We start from the raw sequence: 15,889 nt of genomic DNA, 5'->3' as shown, positions 1-15,889 counted from the left end.
CGCTGAGGGGCTGCCACACCCCCTGCCGGGAACAATGGCCGTGGAAACCCGGCCGAGGGATTTCCTGCCAGGTAACGACCCGGCGAGAGCCAATCAGAATGTGTTTTACATTCTGGTTGACTCTCGCCAGGTACTAATTTGGATGAGTTAGATGTCTGACTGAGTGGAGAGGATTTTAGTGGTTGGGCAGGTGAATGGATGAATGGTTGTATGAACTGGTGTGGCAGATGAATCGGTGGGTGAGTCTATGGTGCTTGGAAGAGGACGGGTGGTTGTATGGATGATTTAAATTCGGTGGTAGGAATTCAGTGAATGTCTGCGTATTGGGGAGCAGATGGATGGATTACTGTATGAATGAGCGCATACGGAGAGGTAGGTTGTTTTTCATATGTATGAGAGTCAAGGTGCATAAGCGGATGACTGGGTAGGTTTGTATGTCACACAGAGAAATGAATGTTCTTTGTTTCTAAATGTTGCACTTCAATCAAATGAAAACAAAAGTGAAAGAAAACCAGTTTCGTGGGAAAGAAGGTGTCCCCTATAAACTAATGGGAATGCAGGAAATGGTCGGGCAAAGGGTCTTTGAGGAAAAGGTGTGACCCATCTTTAAAGAATGAAATTGTTCCCAACCTTCTATTGTATTTGTACCAAGGAAGTGTCCAGATATTCTATAGAAGCGATCACTCAGAATCTGAATGCCATGCATGACTAGGGCCTGATCGCTTTTACCAATGTTAGGACTGTTACATTTCTGCTGTTTCCGGTTCTGGCTGTGACAGCTGCTTTAGCCAGCCAGGCAATTGCAATCTCTGATAACTAATCCCTACAACCCTTACCCCTGGCTATCACTGAATGTAGCAACTTGAGCTCCTAGGCTGGCCATGATGTAAACAATGAGCGCTGGCCTGATTACCACTGACTGTACCACGCTCTAACATTGAAATATTATCACATTTTTAAAACAGACAGTGGATGGGATTGCCATTAGTGGCATGCTTTTTAAGTGCTTGGGAGCAAGTACACACGAATTACTTCCCTGTAACAAATTTCCAGCCATGTTGACACATCAAATTAATAATTTGCTTTGTAGAAGATGAACATGTTCTCTTTATCGCTGAGGATTAGTTGTTTCCAAATGTAATGCATGGATGAAGAATAGTTGTGTTTTCTTTCTGTGAAAGTGTGTGGAAGATTTTGATGACCGTGGGAATGAGGCACCTCACCTGCTCTGAGTTTAAGAATCATCTTTTGTGGAGCAATCTGTGTAACATCCGAACTATTCCCCCCGTGAATTCCAGGTCCAAGATCCTTATTTTGTAAGATTTCAATGTCAGATGTGGGGAATTCAATAAATCTAAAATTGCATCCTTTTGCCAGAAGGTTTCCCGGAGTATCACATCGCTCTCCTAGTCCAAATGAGTCGGTGAAATTCTAAAATAGAATGTGGGTTAAAAATAAATAACTTAGTTCGGCAGATATTGAACACATTTCTGAATTTTTACAGTGCAAAATATACTGCTTGTAAATCATGCGTGTGTTAGGGCAACTAGGCATCACAACGTATACAAATACATTTTATCCATAAAATTGAAGCAATTGTAGGAAATTACTCAGCATATTTTACATAACGGATATCTGCTGTCCTTGGGATCTAGAGGCCTTTTACCAGTATCTCACAGTGTCTCCAGGTCATGACCTGTAGGCAAATGCTTTAGCTCATGCTTTTCTCCCATAAAGTGTCCCATATTATATTTATCCCAAAATCCACCTTGAAAGCTGGTCTTATAAAGTGGAAGACAACAACTGCAAATTTGACAAATTATGCATTTGTTCGTAAAACTTAGTATAAGGAACAAGATAGTTCGAAATTGCTGTTTTTAGGAAAGTAAGAAAAGGGTTTTCATAGACGTTTAGCCCTCACCTTCCTTTCATCCCGCCCACCTTTTCTTCCCCTTGAAAACTTTCCTGTTGCTGTTATTCCATCCTTCTTCCAAATTTGACCCCTTTTGGGAATTCTCAAGTTATTATAGACTTATCACTTGAAATTATTGCAACGTGACGCCTTTTATATCACCTCTATGGTTATGATTAAGGTGATACAATTTCAAATGTGTTGCTTTACAATTTTGCGATATCTCATTTTCCACAGGGAACATAATCTTTTTTTCAAAAATCACATTGCATCATGGAGGGAATGAGCAAATTCTTTTGAATATATTGTCAATCATTGCTAAATCCATTCTACACATAATTAGTAGTTAAGTATTGTAAGGGTCTTTTTCTGTTCCCTTACCTGCAATTGTTCTGCATGATATGATCACATGTTCCTCGTATCAAGAAGAAGTACCAAAGGTAATACTCTGACAATTAGCACCATGTATGCATCTGTTTCCTTACATCATACTGCTGATTGAATCATCTGTAATGGTACTTTGCTTGTGAGCAACTTTGAGCTCAATACTGCAGAACTGGTGTTTGTAAAGATGCATAAGTGCACCAGTGAAGGTTGAAATACAAACACTACCTCTATAAAGTTATTCGTTTACTCTTTGTCCAAATAAACACCCCTTTCATAGTGCTGCCTATAATGTATACTAAAGTTGACTTCTGGGTCATGTCCTTGTAAGGATTGTTTGACGCTCCACATGAAGTGTATTGTCCATTACAAGCACAATACCGTATTAATCAGGGGACAAGTCTTGAAAGAATAAGCAGGGGGCTAGTTAGCATATGGTATGTGCAACAGCACCACACAAAATGATGTCGAGTATGAGATCACAGGAAAGCAATTTTAGCCACTTTTAGTAAATGAGGACTGCACCTTCGCCCATGGAATACATTAATGTGGTTATTAGTGGTACACATTCTTTCTTGCCACAAATTAGTCCTCTGCATGTAAAGTAAGTATTGAGAAGGAAATGATGGACCCCAATACATCTAGTAGTGTTGTACTGATGCCCTAATGTCTGACCTAACATCACATTCTATATATGTACACTTATATACAAAAACAAATATGAACATGGAGTGCTCACAATACATTATTCAGGTCCTTCTTTTAGCGCTTGTCATTTGGCATTCCTGTAATATTCCTATGCTGTTATTTTGCCTCAGCAAGCATAAGGGTGCAAATACCAGAATTCAAATTCATGGGAGCTCAAAAGCCAGGACTAGCTGTACAGTCTACACCTGAGATGGGTTACAATGAGACTCCTCCTTACTTCTCTAAACACTTTAAAGACTCAAAGACACACCCCAAAAGGGCCTGTGATTCAGTCACATGTTTGTAGTCATTCTTCGACAGTCATGCAGCTTGTTGTTATGAATGTGTAGTTCAACGAAAAATGATGTTGTTTACCTGTCAAACAAGCAGACATTGTGGAAATAGAATATGCAGCTTGAATGCTGGTAAGTCAACCGAGAGGGAGGAAATAGTGAGTTTTTTTTTTATTCTGTTCAATCTTTGCTAATGAGCAAACCATTAGGCCATGCCGAAGAAGAAGGCCATTCCCTCAATCCACTGCCAACTCTCCATTTCATGTCACTAAAATAAGATGTACAAGCACACCGGAGAACAATGACATTATTATAATAACTAACTGCAGGGCAGCATTAGACTTCTTGAGTGCTTGGCTACACCAAGCTCTCTGCTGGAGTAAGTGGAATAGAGTCAGATTCTTGCCACTACCATGCTGGTGAGCATAGCTCGTTATTGCATTGGGGATATCTGGTAGTTAAAAAGTAAGATCTAAGCCAGTGCTGGCTGCATAATTACCTTGCACCATCTCTAGTAAGATAATGTGTAGTGGGCATTACTGGTGTCCAGTCCAGTAGAGTAGTCCCTCAATATTCGCTCATCAACACTACCACATCAGGACATGGACCTTTGCTCTCTGTGCCTAGAGAGGCACCTCACCTCAATGTTGACGCCCATTCAGGCAGACACATGTGTCTAGGGTTGATGTTGGTACTGGTTCCTAGAGGTGATCTGCAGAGCGTTGTAGAGCTGACTGCCCTTTCCTAACCAGTACAAATCTGTATCAAGTGATGCCTTAAATGCTCAGTTCTTAAATACCCTTCCACATGCCGGCTAAAATCATCAATGTGCTCCAATGATCAAAAATGGTATTACAAAAAACAAAGGGTGTTCATTTCAGTGGTATCAAAGTTCACACAATCTACACTTTCAGCCACATTAACACCATTATCTACATCCATTCACATCATCTACTGTCATTAAATACCTTATAAGCAAGTTACTTCTAATCCTTACTACAACCCCAGAGGGAACAAGGATGCAGGGAGTTGGGAACCCTGTAACACATTTTCTTTTTAAATTGATATCGAATTTTATGGAGCAGAGACTAAGATGACAGAATGCATGATGGGGTGGAACAAAATGGCGGGGTGGTGTTGGAGGAAAGGGCTGTCTCTTCCAATATGTCTGCCAAATTCAGTGATACGTTTCGACCACATAGGAGACAGAAAAGGATTTGTTTTATTAGAATATGTCCTTTTGTGACGTCTACTGTGGAACACAGGGTTGGCATGGAACTCCAATATTTAGGGACCAAAAGATGAAGAAGGGGAAGTACGTCAGCAGCAGTGAAGAACTGGCTTCGTATTACGAGTATTATTAGCAAGGAACATGTGCGCAACATTTGACATGGACATTTAAAGTATTCATGAACAGATCATGATTTTTCAGCCTTGGGATGGGCCCTATTTGGAATAGCATATGTGAGAACTATTGAACTGTGGCTGTAAATATGGTTACATGATGTGTGGAAAGTCGATATTTTGGCTCCAACAGTGTGTACCCTTAGAGAGACTCCAACAGTGTGTACCCTTAGAGAGACTACAACAGTGTGTACCCTTAGAGAGACTCCAACAGTGTGTACCCTTAGAGAGATTGCCCCATTCTGATCAGTTATGTTTTGAGTCAAAACTGAATAAGAGTTGGTGGTTCCTTATGGGGTTACATCTAGCTAGTGATCATGCTGTGGGGTCTGTGTAAATGTTGTAAGGTTATGCAAATGATGAGTATATTCAAATAAATCTTAGACACATGACAGCAAATCACCTGCACAAGCCGGATGTCCACAGCTGCTGGGACAGATCTACTCTGAAATCTCTCGCAACGCGTAACTCATTAGAAGGAATGAGAACAAGCAGAACAGTGACTGCTGAAAGGGTTGGGAGAGAGTTTGGGAGAGAGCTTGGGAGGGGAGGTCAGTGCTGATAAAAGTGTGTGCTAACAGCGGTCTTGTCCTAGAACAGCAAACAGCTCAGTCCTACACACCTTGTTTAGATGAAGTTCTTGAAAATAAATGTTGTTATAAATATAGTCCTTTGCAATCAGCCCCTTAGAGGCAGTGCCAGAATAAAAATATGTAATTTTCCCATTCTCTGGCCCTCCTTCTTCTCGAGAATAAATCCTTTTCAAATCGCACTCTTTCGTTCCATACGGCAAGGCATCTTCTTAGATTAATTTTCTTGGTTCAATCATGCATTATACTTCAGCGTTTTCAACCAAGTGATCCCCATAGCACACAAAGTTGTTTTAGGACAAGCCCATCCCCAGATATAGAAATGATTTGGTATACACGATTATCATGAATTGAGAATGCTTTTTGCATCGAAATATTGAAGATTAATTTGAAGATGTATTCCCAGGAAAAGGATTTCTTCTTCACTTGGGTCTCCTAAGTCCCAGAAAAGCAGAGAAGGCACAGAGCACTCGTCACATTAATGGTGCAAGTTTATACGACAGTGCAAAAGCAAAAAAACCTTTACACAGCCACGAATCCTACACTGTCACACACAAGTGATGGACCTGTGGCAGCCTAGGAACCACAGCTCTGTAAAACTAATAGGCTCACAACTCTCACAGTGACATAGTGTTGCAGCATAATAGATGGGTGGGAGGTTGGGGATTGGTGGCATTTTGCCAGGTACTTGTTTGCTACTCTCTGGTGCAAACATGAGGGAGATGGTGAAATGAGTGAAGGGGGGAAGGGATGCTCAGAGGGGATACACAGCATCAAAGTCGTCTTATGGTTCAGAGTCACATTTCAAACTCAAGGTTTTCCTTTTTTCCTATCAGATGCCTCTCGACCTTCCTTCGCAGAACATATCCTCATTGCTGACAGTTATTTATCTATATTTCTACATATTGTCACTTTCCTTCAATATCAACACTCGCCTGCTTCTTAAGCCCATAATAGTGTTGCTGGCCAATAATTAGCAATAACCGACCCTGTGGGGCACAATCCTCAATTATAGAGATGATCAATCATGACAGCATTTTTGTACTAAAGATATTTCATAAACTGCTGCACAAAGTACTGTTATAGCAGTTCTTGGATAAAAGGTGCACAAGGAGGAAAACATCAACAAGACCAATAGGCATTGCACCTACAAAATGACACTGATATTTCTGATTGCAGTACAATCCCATAAAGTTATCGATTATTAGGAGCAGGGCCGGTTTTTTGTGTAGGTGTGGCGTTTTTGCCTCAGCGAGAGCCTATAAGCGTGGCACAGCGGTTTTGCTACTCTACATTTTTGTGGTCGGACCACAATGACATTTTTCTTCAACTATTCTGTGAGTAAAAAATATTAAATCTCTGCATCTATCGAAACGTCAAGAAAAGTAACAGCATTGCAGCTCATTAACTATTTAGGATGGAAGACTACAGGCAATAATGTAATAGCAAAAACAGGACAATACTTGAAGCAACATCGCTCAGATGCCTCGCATTTCATGTCCTAAGAAGTCAGGGTTGCATATGATCGTTTGTTTCTTAACTATGAATTGTAACCTTCTGCTTTTTTAATGATTTGCTTTGATTTTTTTGTATTGTATCACTAATAATTTTGTTCGAATTATTTTGTTTTTAATATTTTCATTTGTTGTGAGACCCTGAAAGTCCCCATTCCCTTATGTCTTCAATGCTCCTCGGTTTCTTCCCTTCCTACACCCAGACCCTATCTAGGGTCCTTCTCTGCCCCTTGTCTTTGTTTTCTTCCATTTCCTGTTCCGATTGCCTGATTGCTCTGCCCTTCCCTTCCTGGGACTCCACCAGAGTTGTCTTCATCCATGACGCCCTTACACTGTGTTGCAGCTCCATAACTATTCCTGCGGCTGGGCCATGCACCTCTGGCACCTTTTGCATCTCTTTCAATCTTCTTGCAGCCAAGTCACTTCTCTTTTGGACATAGATAGGGGACTGCATAGGCTTCAGGAAGGTAAAAACATTCTCTATTGTATGTAGGGGGGACTCCCTTTACCATCTTGAGGAGCTGACTCTGCAACGTCACCCTTGCGGTAGCAGGGACTGGTCTGACTTTGTGTTTGACTGGCACTGCACCTTCTCTCAACTGAATTTTATGCACATAGTTCTTAATTCTTCCTAGAGCTTCAGAAGAGAATCTCCGGAGCTCTTCCCTTGAAAGCGACGCTCCCCTTGCTCTTATAGAAAGTACATGATCATCGTTATTGGGATCCAGCTTGATATTCAATTTTGCCTAGCCTTTCAACCCAAGAACTGCAGGTCCATCCTCTGAGAAATATACTCTCATTTATGTATGTCTGACTTTAAACTCCATGTTTCCTTTTATGTACTGAAGACGGAGGTCCAGGTATGGCTCTCATGACCCCACACGACTGTCAGCCCGAAGACAGAGACAAGACAGATGCACCTCACTCTTAGGCCCTACACAGCCATCATCAATGGATCGCAGATGTGAGAACCGTTACTCTCTCAGACAGCCACTCAGGCCATACCCAATCAATGATCTGGAGGAGATGGAGATGCCATCAATCGAACAAGTCGACTGACTGCAAATCAAGGAATCAGTGACATCATCACTGACATCACGACGCAGCCGCACTTAGACAAACATGAAGTACATAGATATCCATTCACGAAGTTACACGAACATGCATTTGTTTGTTGCATAGAGACACGAAAAACATGCTTATGACTCACGCAGGTAGTTGAAAGACATACATATATATCTCTATGTATACCCACATTATTCACCAAGGCTGAACCGCAAGACGCCAAAGTATATGTATACCAGGCTTGTATATGCTCCACTGCTGCTAACATGGAAAAGCCATAAGGACAAATATGGAAGCTATAGGCCCACTTAAGTGAATAAGGGAGGGGAGACAGGCTTCGAGTACATGGAAGGGCTGGTATGATCGCTGCAGTCAGAGGCAAGCAGAACGATGCACTCAGCCAAGGACGAGTAGAGACGGAAAAGTTCCTGGTTACCAAGACGATAAGCCACCTGCAAGAAATTCAGGCTAGAATCCCCATAATTACAGGCAAGAGAGCTCCATCTCGTGGTCTCAACACACATGGCCCAGCAAAGCAAGACAATGCCCATTCAATCAAGGTAGACAAAGAGAAGCTTGTCCCACCAAATCTGAGGTCGAAAGATACAAGTGTTGCTTACAAACTGCCAACTGAATGCACTCTCCCAGGCTTAGGTGATCAGAGATGGCAACATTAGGGAACACACAGCACCTCCATGTTAATTTGCATTGCCTTGAAAAAGTAAACTCATCATGGTAACCATCCAGGGTCATAGGGCTGGGAGGACAGATTCTGCCCAATCCAGAAGCACCATTCACGTGAAGATATACGTTACAGGAGCCAATGGTCTCCCTGCGACCCTGCAACTTTGGAGATTGATACATGTAGAGGTGGTTCCAGGAGGAGCCACCAGATATGGCCACCCAATAGTAGAATTAACCATTGTAGGATACATACATAGTTCACCTAAACTGACTTTTGTGAACGCCTGATAGGTTTCAGGCACAGAACTTGGTTTTGTGACATCACACCTGGATGAAACCGGGTGACACATGCTCAGAAGACGAGAGCCCTGGAGAATTCATGCTTCCTAGTGTGATCCCTGTTGTTTTGTTAGATAATAAAGACAGCAAACTTTGCCCCATGGCTGAGTCTTCCATTCTTGTGGTGGGGTGTTTTTGATGGGCCCGAGTGTCTCTTTGCTGGTAATTGGGGTGACTGCTATAAGGCCCCTGCCATTCCTTGCCAAGTGGTAACAGAGGGATGGTCATTAAGACCCTTTGGCAGTAGACCGCTTCATCCCACCGCATGCCGGAGGGGCTGTGTGGTGACCCATGGAAATCGATGCCTAAATCCACATGTGGGCAAAAAGAGAAGAGGTCGACAGGATCCGCCTTCAGAGAGAATTACTGCCCACTTCCCGTGGGACGCCTAGCAGATCAGACGACAGAGTGGCAGGTTGTTGGAGAGTCAGTGTCTGAGGGGCTTCAGTGAACCACAGAGTGTAAGTATAGACTCAGCTATATGACAAATGTGGGGGTGGGATGCTTGATGTTTTAATTTGTGGTTTTTGTTCTGTCTAAGTATTACCCATTCTTCAGGCGGTCAGTTTGGGCAGTCAGCTTAGACGGTCAGTTTAGCTTGTGGTGAAAAAACTTTCAAAAAGAAAAAAAAGAGAATAATGGTTTCCCTGTGAGCTATGCAATTTAGCTTGGTTCATGTATGGTTTACCTGTGTATAGGTGTTTGCAGGAGAAGCTAGCTTATATCACGGAAGGTTTAGCTCTCTGAGAGGCATTCCCATATGGCGATGCTATAGAAGACAGAACCAGTGACTTAATGGTTTACCCTGTTAGTGAGGCAGGAAGACAGCCATGTGTGTGTTACGTCATGTTTGTCGTTTTGTGTTTGGGTAATTAGTAGCAGGCATTTATATATGCTGTACAGTCAGGCATTGAGGCTATTCCTCTAAGGTATTGGTGACATCACCTGCAAAGTTGTTTAATAGGACTTGAGGTGTACTCGAAGTGGTGGATTTTAGTGGTTAGATTGTTGTGCCATTGGGAAGGAGCTTGAGAAGCGCACTAGTGGAGTTGTGATTTGAGCCTTTAGGGTGAAGGGTCGCTGTGGGGCGGTGCATGGAGCATGCCGTGTTGATGGTGGTGAGCTGGAGAGGCTAAGGAAAAGATTTCATGGCACTTATGATTTGGAGACATGGTATTTGAGAGACAGTACTGAGATTATGAATTGCTAAATTGTAAGGTAAAGTGGAGGTATCAAAATATCCATTTACGGTCAAGTTATTAGTCACAAGTGTTACATAAGGTGACGGAATGAGGGATACACTTCTTCAACACTTATGCAAGTCCCTCCCGCTGTATTAAGACAGAATACACAAGTATAGCACGGAATGGACTTGCGATACCGAGTGCAAGTTGCCAAAGTCATGGGCCAAAGGCGGCAGCTTTTCCATATATGTGCAGCAACAATTGACCACTTATTTACAATCAGCATATAAGAGGAACAAATTAAGCAAGCTACTGGCTATTTTATAGTTATGGGAAATGTTTCAGGATGAGGAAGGGGACTCGATCCAGTGGCATTGGATGCTCAGTGAATGGGATATGGAAGGCGAACGGCCCTTGGCTCCCCCTGCTCCTCCTCAAACCGCGGACGTAGATGCTGCAACAGAAAGTATGGAATTTTACCCCATAAAGAAGTTAAAAGCAGCAGCGGGATACACCAATCCCACTTTCGCACCTCCAGTGCATAGTGGCAGAGATGCACTTAGTGGCACAAAGCAATCAGGTAAAGTAACGGGAGATAGCAGAGATTGTAAGGAGCGCAGTGAGCTGCAAGCAAATCTAAGGAGAATGACTTAGGGAAGACAGGGCTTAGCGAGGGCCAAGACTTGATAGTTCTGAATGAATGGGTAGGCGGACAGATATTGCTCAAATTGTACGGGAAAGCCACAAGTGAGACAGGGAATGGAGGGAAGGAACTACTGAGTAGTAAAGACACGGAGGAGGAAGCTAAAGAATGGGCAGATATAATGAAGGAAGTACATAGAAGGAACAGGCAAGAGAAGGAGGCAAAAAGATAGAGAGTGAGCAGAAGCACCAGAAGGAGAAGAAAAGGAGAAGAGAAAACAGAGAGGGCTAGAGGACATAGCAAGGAGGAATGCGAAAGAAGAGCTGGAAAAGCAAATGCAAATAAAGAAATAAAAAAGGAGGTTAGAATTCGAGTGGGTCATTAAAGAAAAGTGACGCAGCGAAGAAGAGGAGCGGAGATGTGAGCATGACAGAGATGAGAGCAGAGAGAGACACTCTTTGAAGGCGGTGGAGATTGAGATGGATTTGGCACATTTAAATGATGAGGAGGGGGAAGGGATATGAAGAAGGTTAGGGTAACGCTACAGGAGTAGGAGAACCAGCACGTGAGCCCAACGGGAAGATAGGAGTGCTACTAGGCTCTCAGTGAGGGGGGAATTTAGGATTACAGATCGAGACAACAGAAAGCAGTGGGAAGACCCACTGTTAAGGACACAGCTTCGAGGATGAGAGAGAAAGGGACAGTGACAGTAATATCAGGACCATGGAGTCAGACGAGGATTAACAGGAGAGTGATGATGACTAAGAGAGAAGACCCTCTCGCTGCTCCAGGGAAGCAAGCCCTGATAGAGACACAGTATGGGAAGGCAAAGAAGACTTGGAGAGAGGAGAGGAGAATATTGAAGGCCGACTGCCATCTCCCAAGTGTGGATCGCGCAGTACGGACAATATTACGCTGTATGTGCAGAGGCTCAGGGCACTACCAGGATGGAAATGGACAGAGATGGCAAGGGCGTTCACCACCACTAAAGACATGGGGAGACAGGACGGAGGGACGAGACTTACACAGTTTCCATTATTGGAGAAGGATGGAGGGCAGCCTCAGTATATTCCATGGCAGCAAATGGACAAGGATAATTTAAGATGCAAGCTACCTTCGTTGACTTCTGGGGCTGGAAAATGGATTTATGAGCTTGAAAGACTGACAACAGGGACGTCATTAGTGGTGGATGACATGAAGAGTTTGCTCTCAGCCATTCTCGGGGAGGTAGCAGAGGATGTATGGAGAAGAGCAGGGTATCCCAGAGTTACTGCACAGAACACAGCACACAATGGTGCACCATTCAATAACTGCTGAGCAGCCTTATGGCAAGCTCTAAGGGTGCAATACCCAGACACCTCAGATATAAGCATGACTATGGCATGCAAAAAGCGTGACGAGGAAGACCCACTTCAATATATTCAAGAAATTCAAGAGCGATGGCGTCTTCTCGAGACGAAAGAGCCGTGGTACAAAACAGTGGGGTTATTGCACCACATATGATGTCAAGGGTTGCTTGAGCAGAAGCAAAAACAGCTTAAGAAGGCTAAGCCATGGTCAGAAATTCATCTAACCATAGTGCAATATTGTAGGCTAATGAAAGAGAATGCAAAAAAAGAAGCATAAGGAGAGACAACAGGAAGAAGCAAAGTTTGTGAAGAAGAAATTATCCAAGTAAACAATGGAAGGGGCAATGCTAATGAGTGAGGATGTACTAGTTACTCAGCATACGCAGAACAGACCGTAAATAGCAGGGGGAGGCTTCACAGGGCAAGGGAATATAAATGCAACAGGGTGCAGAGGGGTGTCATGGGGGACAGCAAAGACCAACGGGGGTCCCATACAATGTTGAGTATGTGGGCAAATGGGCCATATATCACGAGTGTGTAGGGACACGGGTGGGATGCACCAGAATGGGGGAATGCAGCACCAACCCACATATCAAACACAGCAGACTGACTATTATGATCAGGATCACACATAAGTGCAGATGTACGCTCTGTGAAAGACGCAGACAAATGCATCCATATCATCCCATGACACATGCATCGCAGATGCAGGGACACATGCAGCCATCACAACCAGCAAAGCAGACACCAGCACAGTAGAACATCATAACCACGACACATGCAGGCTCCACAATGCCGACTCCCATGCGATAGCTGGGGGGGGAGTAACTGTTGTAGGGGGCAATGCATTCACAGGGACAGGAATGTTATTATACCCACAATGGGACAGCCCACAGACAGACCTGATGTGTTCATTCCTATCCGTTACACCCAATCAGGCCGAGGAACCACGTATCGGGGTGACAATAGATGACAAGACTTTTCCCTTTCCTGTGGAAATAGGGGTGACTCAGTCCTGCATTAGGGAAGGGAGATACCCAATGTCATGTATTGCCATGAATGCCCAGGGATTCTCTGGGGCTATGGACTTGGCAACCTTTACCAACAAACTTCCATTTTCTGTAGGAGAACATGACCTGACCATGCCACTGTTATATTCCCAACAGACACCAGTGAACATAATGGGTAGAGACATGATGAGCTGACTTAACATGACCATTTCATTTACAGACCAGGGAAAAGTGTGCTTGAATGTGAGGGAGCTCGTCCAGGCATATTGCGGGCAGATGGTACAGAGGGGGTTCTCTCACATGTTGAGCTGTTCCAATATGGAGCAGAAGTATTAATAGTGTGGCTCACAGGGATACAGGGAAGACTGTTGCGCATACCCGATGAGTTCTTATTGTTATCAGAGATTCCCCTTGATGAAAGGGAAGGAAAAGTGATTCCAATAGAGCTTGAGGCAGTCACAGTGAGAGACGAGAGAATAGCATTGCATGGGACTGATGGCACAGGACGATCATGGAGAAAGGTGATTGCAGTGTGGGAGGGATACAGGTTGACTGGTGTGACAGATGAGAAGTTATTTCAGATCAGATCACGAGGTGGTGTTTGACATAAGCATTGCATACTGTGTGAGAATACATTATAGGAAAGTGTCAGAGAGAATGGCTGTGTTGCGAAAAGCACCACCACCGTTTCTCGAGGAAGACTTGGGGTGAGTACCCAGTGTTTTATGGACTGGTGGTCCCTATGATGTGGGTTTGCTAAAAGGGATAGGGGCAGTCAAGATAAAACTAAAACCAGGGCTTTTTTTTTACCAAGGGTGAACAGTAACCCCTATCAAAGGAAGCAGACAAAGGTATTTATGAGACGATCAGCATGCTAGTGGAGCAAGGCATTCTGGTACCCTCAGAATCACAGTGTAACACTGCAGTGTAACCTGTAAAAAAAGGAAACTGAGGAGGTCTCAGTATTTTATTCAGGATGTGTGTCCCTTGAACCAAATCGTTGAACCAGAATTCCCATTAATTCCTAATCCAGTGACAATTCTGTTTAGCATCCCAACGGAAGCTACCCACTTTAGAGGAATAGACTTGAAGGATGCCTTCTTCTCTATACCACTTCAGAGTCACAGAACCTGACCTCATTTCTATAGAGAAACCAGAAGTGGAAACACACACGATTACCACAGGGGTGCAGTGAGTCACCTTCTATCTTCAATAAGGTCCTCCAGATGAAACTTGGCAGCATACAGATGGGGAGCACCGTCATACAGTATGTGTACAACATTTTGATTTGTAGCAAGTCAGAGGAACAGTGTCAAAACTACTCAGTATACTTGTTGACAGTATTGGGAGAGAAAAGTTACAAGGTGGACAAGGCAAAATTAAAATATTTCCAGAAGGAAGTGCTATATATCAGGCAACTTATATCGCAAGAAGGGGGCGAAAAGTGACTCCAGAAAGGGCGGAGGCGATCTGCAGAACGCTAATGCCAAAGACTGTGAGAGAAATACAGCAGTTCTTGGGACTCTGAAATTACTGCAGAGCCTGGGTGTTTGATTATAGCAGATATACAATAGCCTTGTTAAGTGGACTCTGGGAGGCACAGAGAGGGGACGGCAAGTTGCTATTGACACACAAAATGACTGAAGCATCGAGGGGCTGAAGAAAGTGATATGCACAGCTCCAGTGTTAGGGATCCCAGACTACCATGACAAATTCTATTTGTTGTCACACTCCAATGGAGTATTGATGACTACGGTACTCACACAGAAGACTACCATAGGGCACAAGCCACTGGCCTACTATAGTGGACGTTTAGACCCAGTAATGCGAGGACATTATCTATGTGAACAAGCTGTGCCTGCTGCCGCCTTCACGGTAGAAAGGTCTGCGAGTATTACGAGGGGGTGCAGTACCACGTTTTCTGTGGAGCAAACCTCTCTTTGCAGTCCTCGAAAGATCCAAGAGTACGCTAACCACACAGAGAGTAAATGTGGTGAGGTGCAGAACTGCAAATCCGGTGACATTTCTAGATGAACCATTGGAGGAGGGAGGGAGACTATGCACACAACTGTACTACATACATGGAAAAGTATGATGACCTTCCCAAAGTGGGGGACAAGCCACTTGAGGGGGGAGAAGTACTTTATATTGAGGGGTCTACGTTGATAGACCAGACAACAGGGAAAGACATACGTGGACGGCAGTGGTGAGAATAAAGTCAGATGGACAGCCAAAGTAATAGCAAGTGCAAGATTGCCTTCACATTTTTCAGCGCAAGTGGCAGAATTAGTGGCTCTCGTAATGCCACTAGAAGTGCACAGAGACCATGAAGTAATAGTGTATTCTGATTCAGCCTACGTGAGATCTACAGTACACTTTGGGATGTCACAATGGCAGAGGAGGGGCTTCCGAAGTGCTGATGGCACACCAGCCCAGCACGCGCTCCTAGTGCGCAGGCTCATAGACACGCTCCAGTTCCCAGCAGCAACAGCAGTCGTGAAGTGCAATGCCCACACGAGGGGGGAGGACCTAGTCTCCCAGGGTAATGAAGCTGCAGATGCAGAAGCAAAGCGTGTAGCATATTTCCCTAAAGTAACTGACTTTGAAACCCCATCGAACACACATATCCGTGTGCGCGATATGATTCTAAAGAAATGCTATAATAACTTGCCAGCCACGCAGATAATGGAATTTCAGGGAAGGGCACTGGTAGAGGAGAAAGAATTATGGGTGAGAAGGGGATGTTCAATATTCCCCACCGACGCTTTGTGGCGACAAGTGAGCAAAGGCAAGCTAGTAATTCCAACAGCACTATTGCAGATTGCGCTCAC

General features: G+C 43.9%; 1 protein-coding gene across 4 annotated transcripts in view; it reads right to left on the bottom strand.

Annotated features, from left to right (window-relative positions):
• The window catches only part of ITGB6 (integrin subunit beta 6), a 382,803-nt gene that overhangs the window by 321,857 nt on the left and 45,057 nt on the right, over positions 1-15,889 (bottom strand). For all 4 annotated transcript variants that reach the window (XR_011274731.1, XM_069616349.1, XM_069616348.1 and 1 more), the window contains one exon: positions 1,224-1,431. Coding sequence is in view for 3 of the 4 variants with exons in the window: in XM_069616349.1 (XP_069472450.1) it covers positions 1,224-1,431 (208 nt within the window). In the remaining variant the exon portion in view is untranslated. The remainder of the gene's footprint in view (positions 1-1,223; positions 1,432-15,889) is intronic.

Source organism: Ambystoma mexicanum, chromosome 9 (genome assembly GCF_040938575.1).
Source record: "Ambystoma mexicanum isolate Mex_15411 chromosome 9, UKY_AmexF1_1, whole genome shotgun sequence".
Taxonomy (NCBI): Eukaryota; Metazoa; Chordata; class Amphibia; order Caudata; family Ambystomatidae; genus Ambystoma; species Ambystoma mexicanum.
This window is presented reverse-complemented; position numbering and strand designations above follow the sequence as displayed.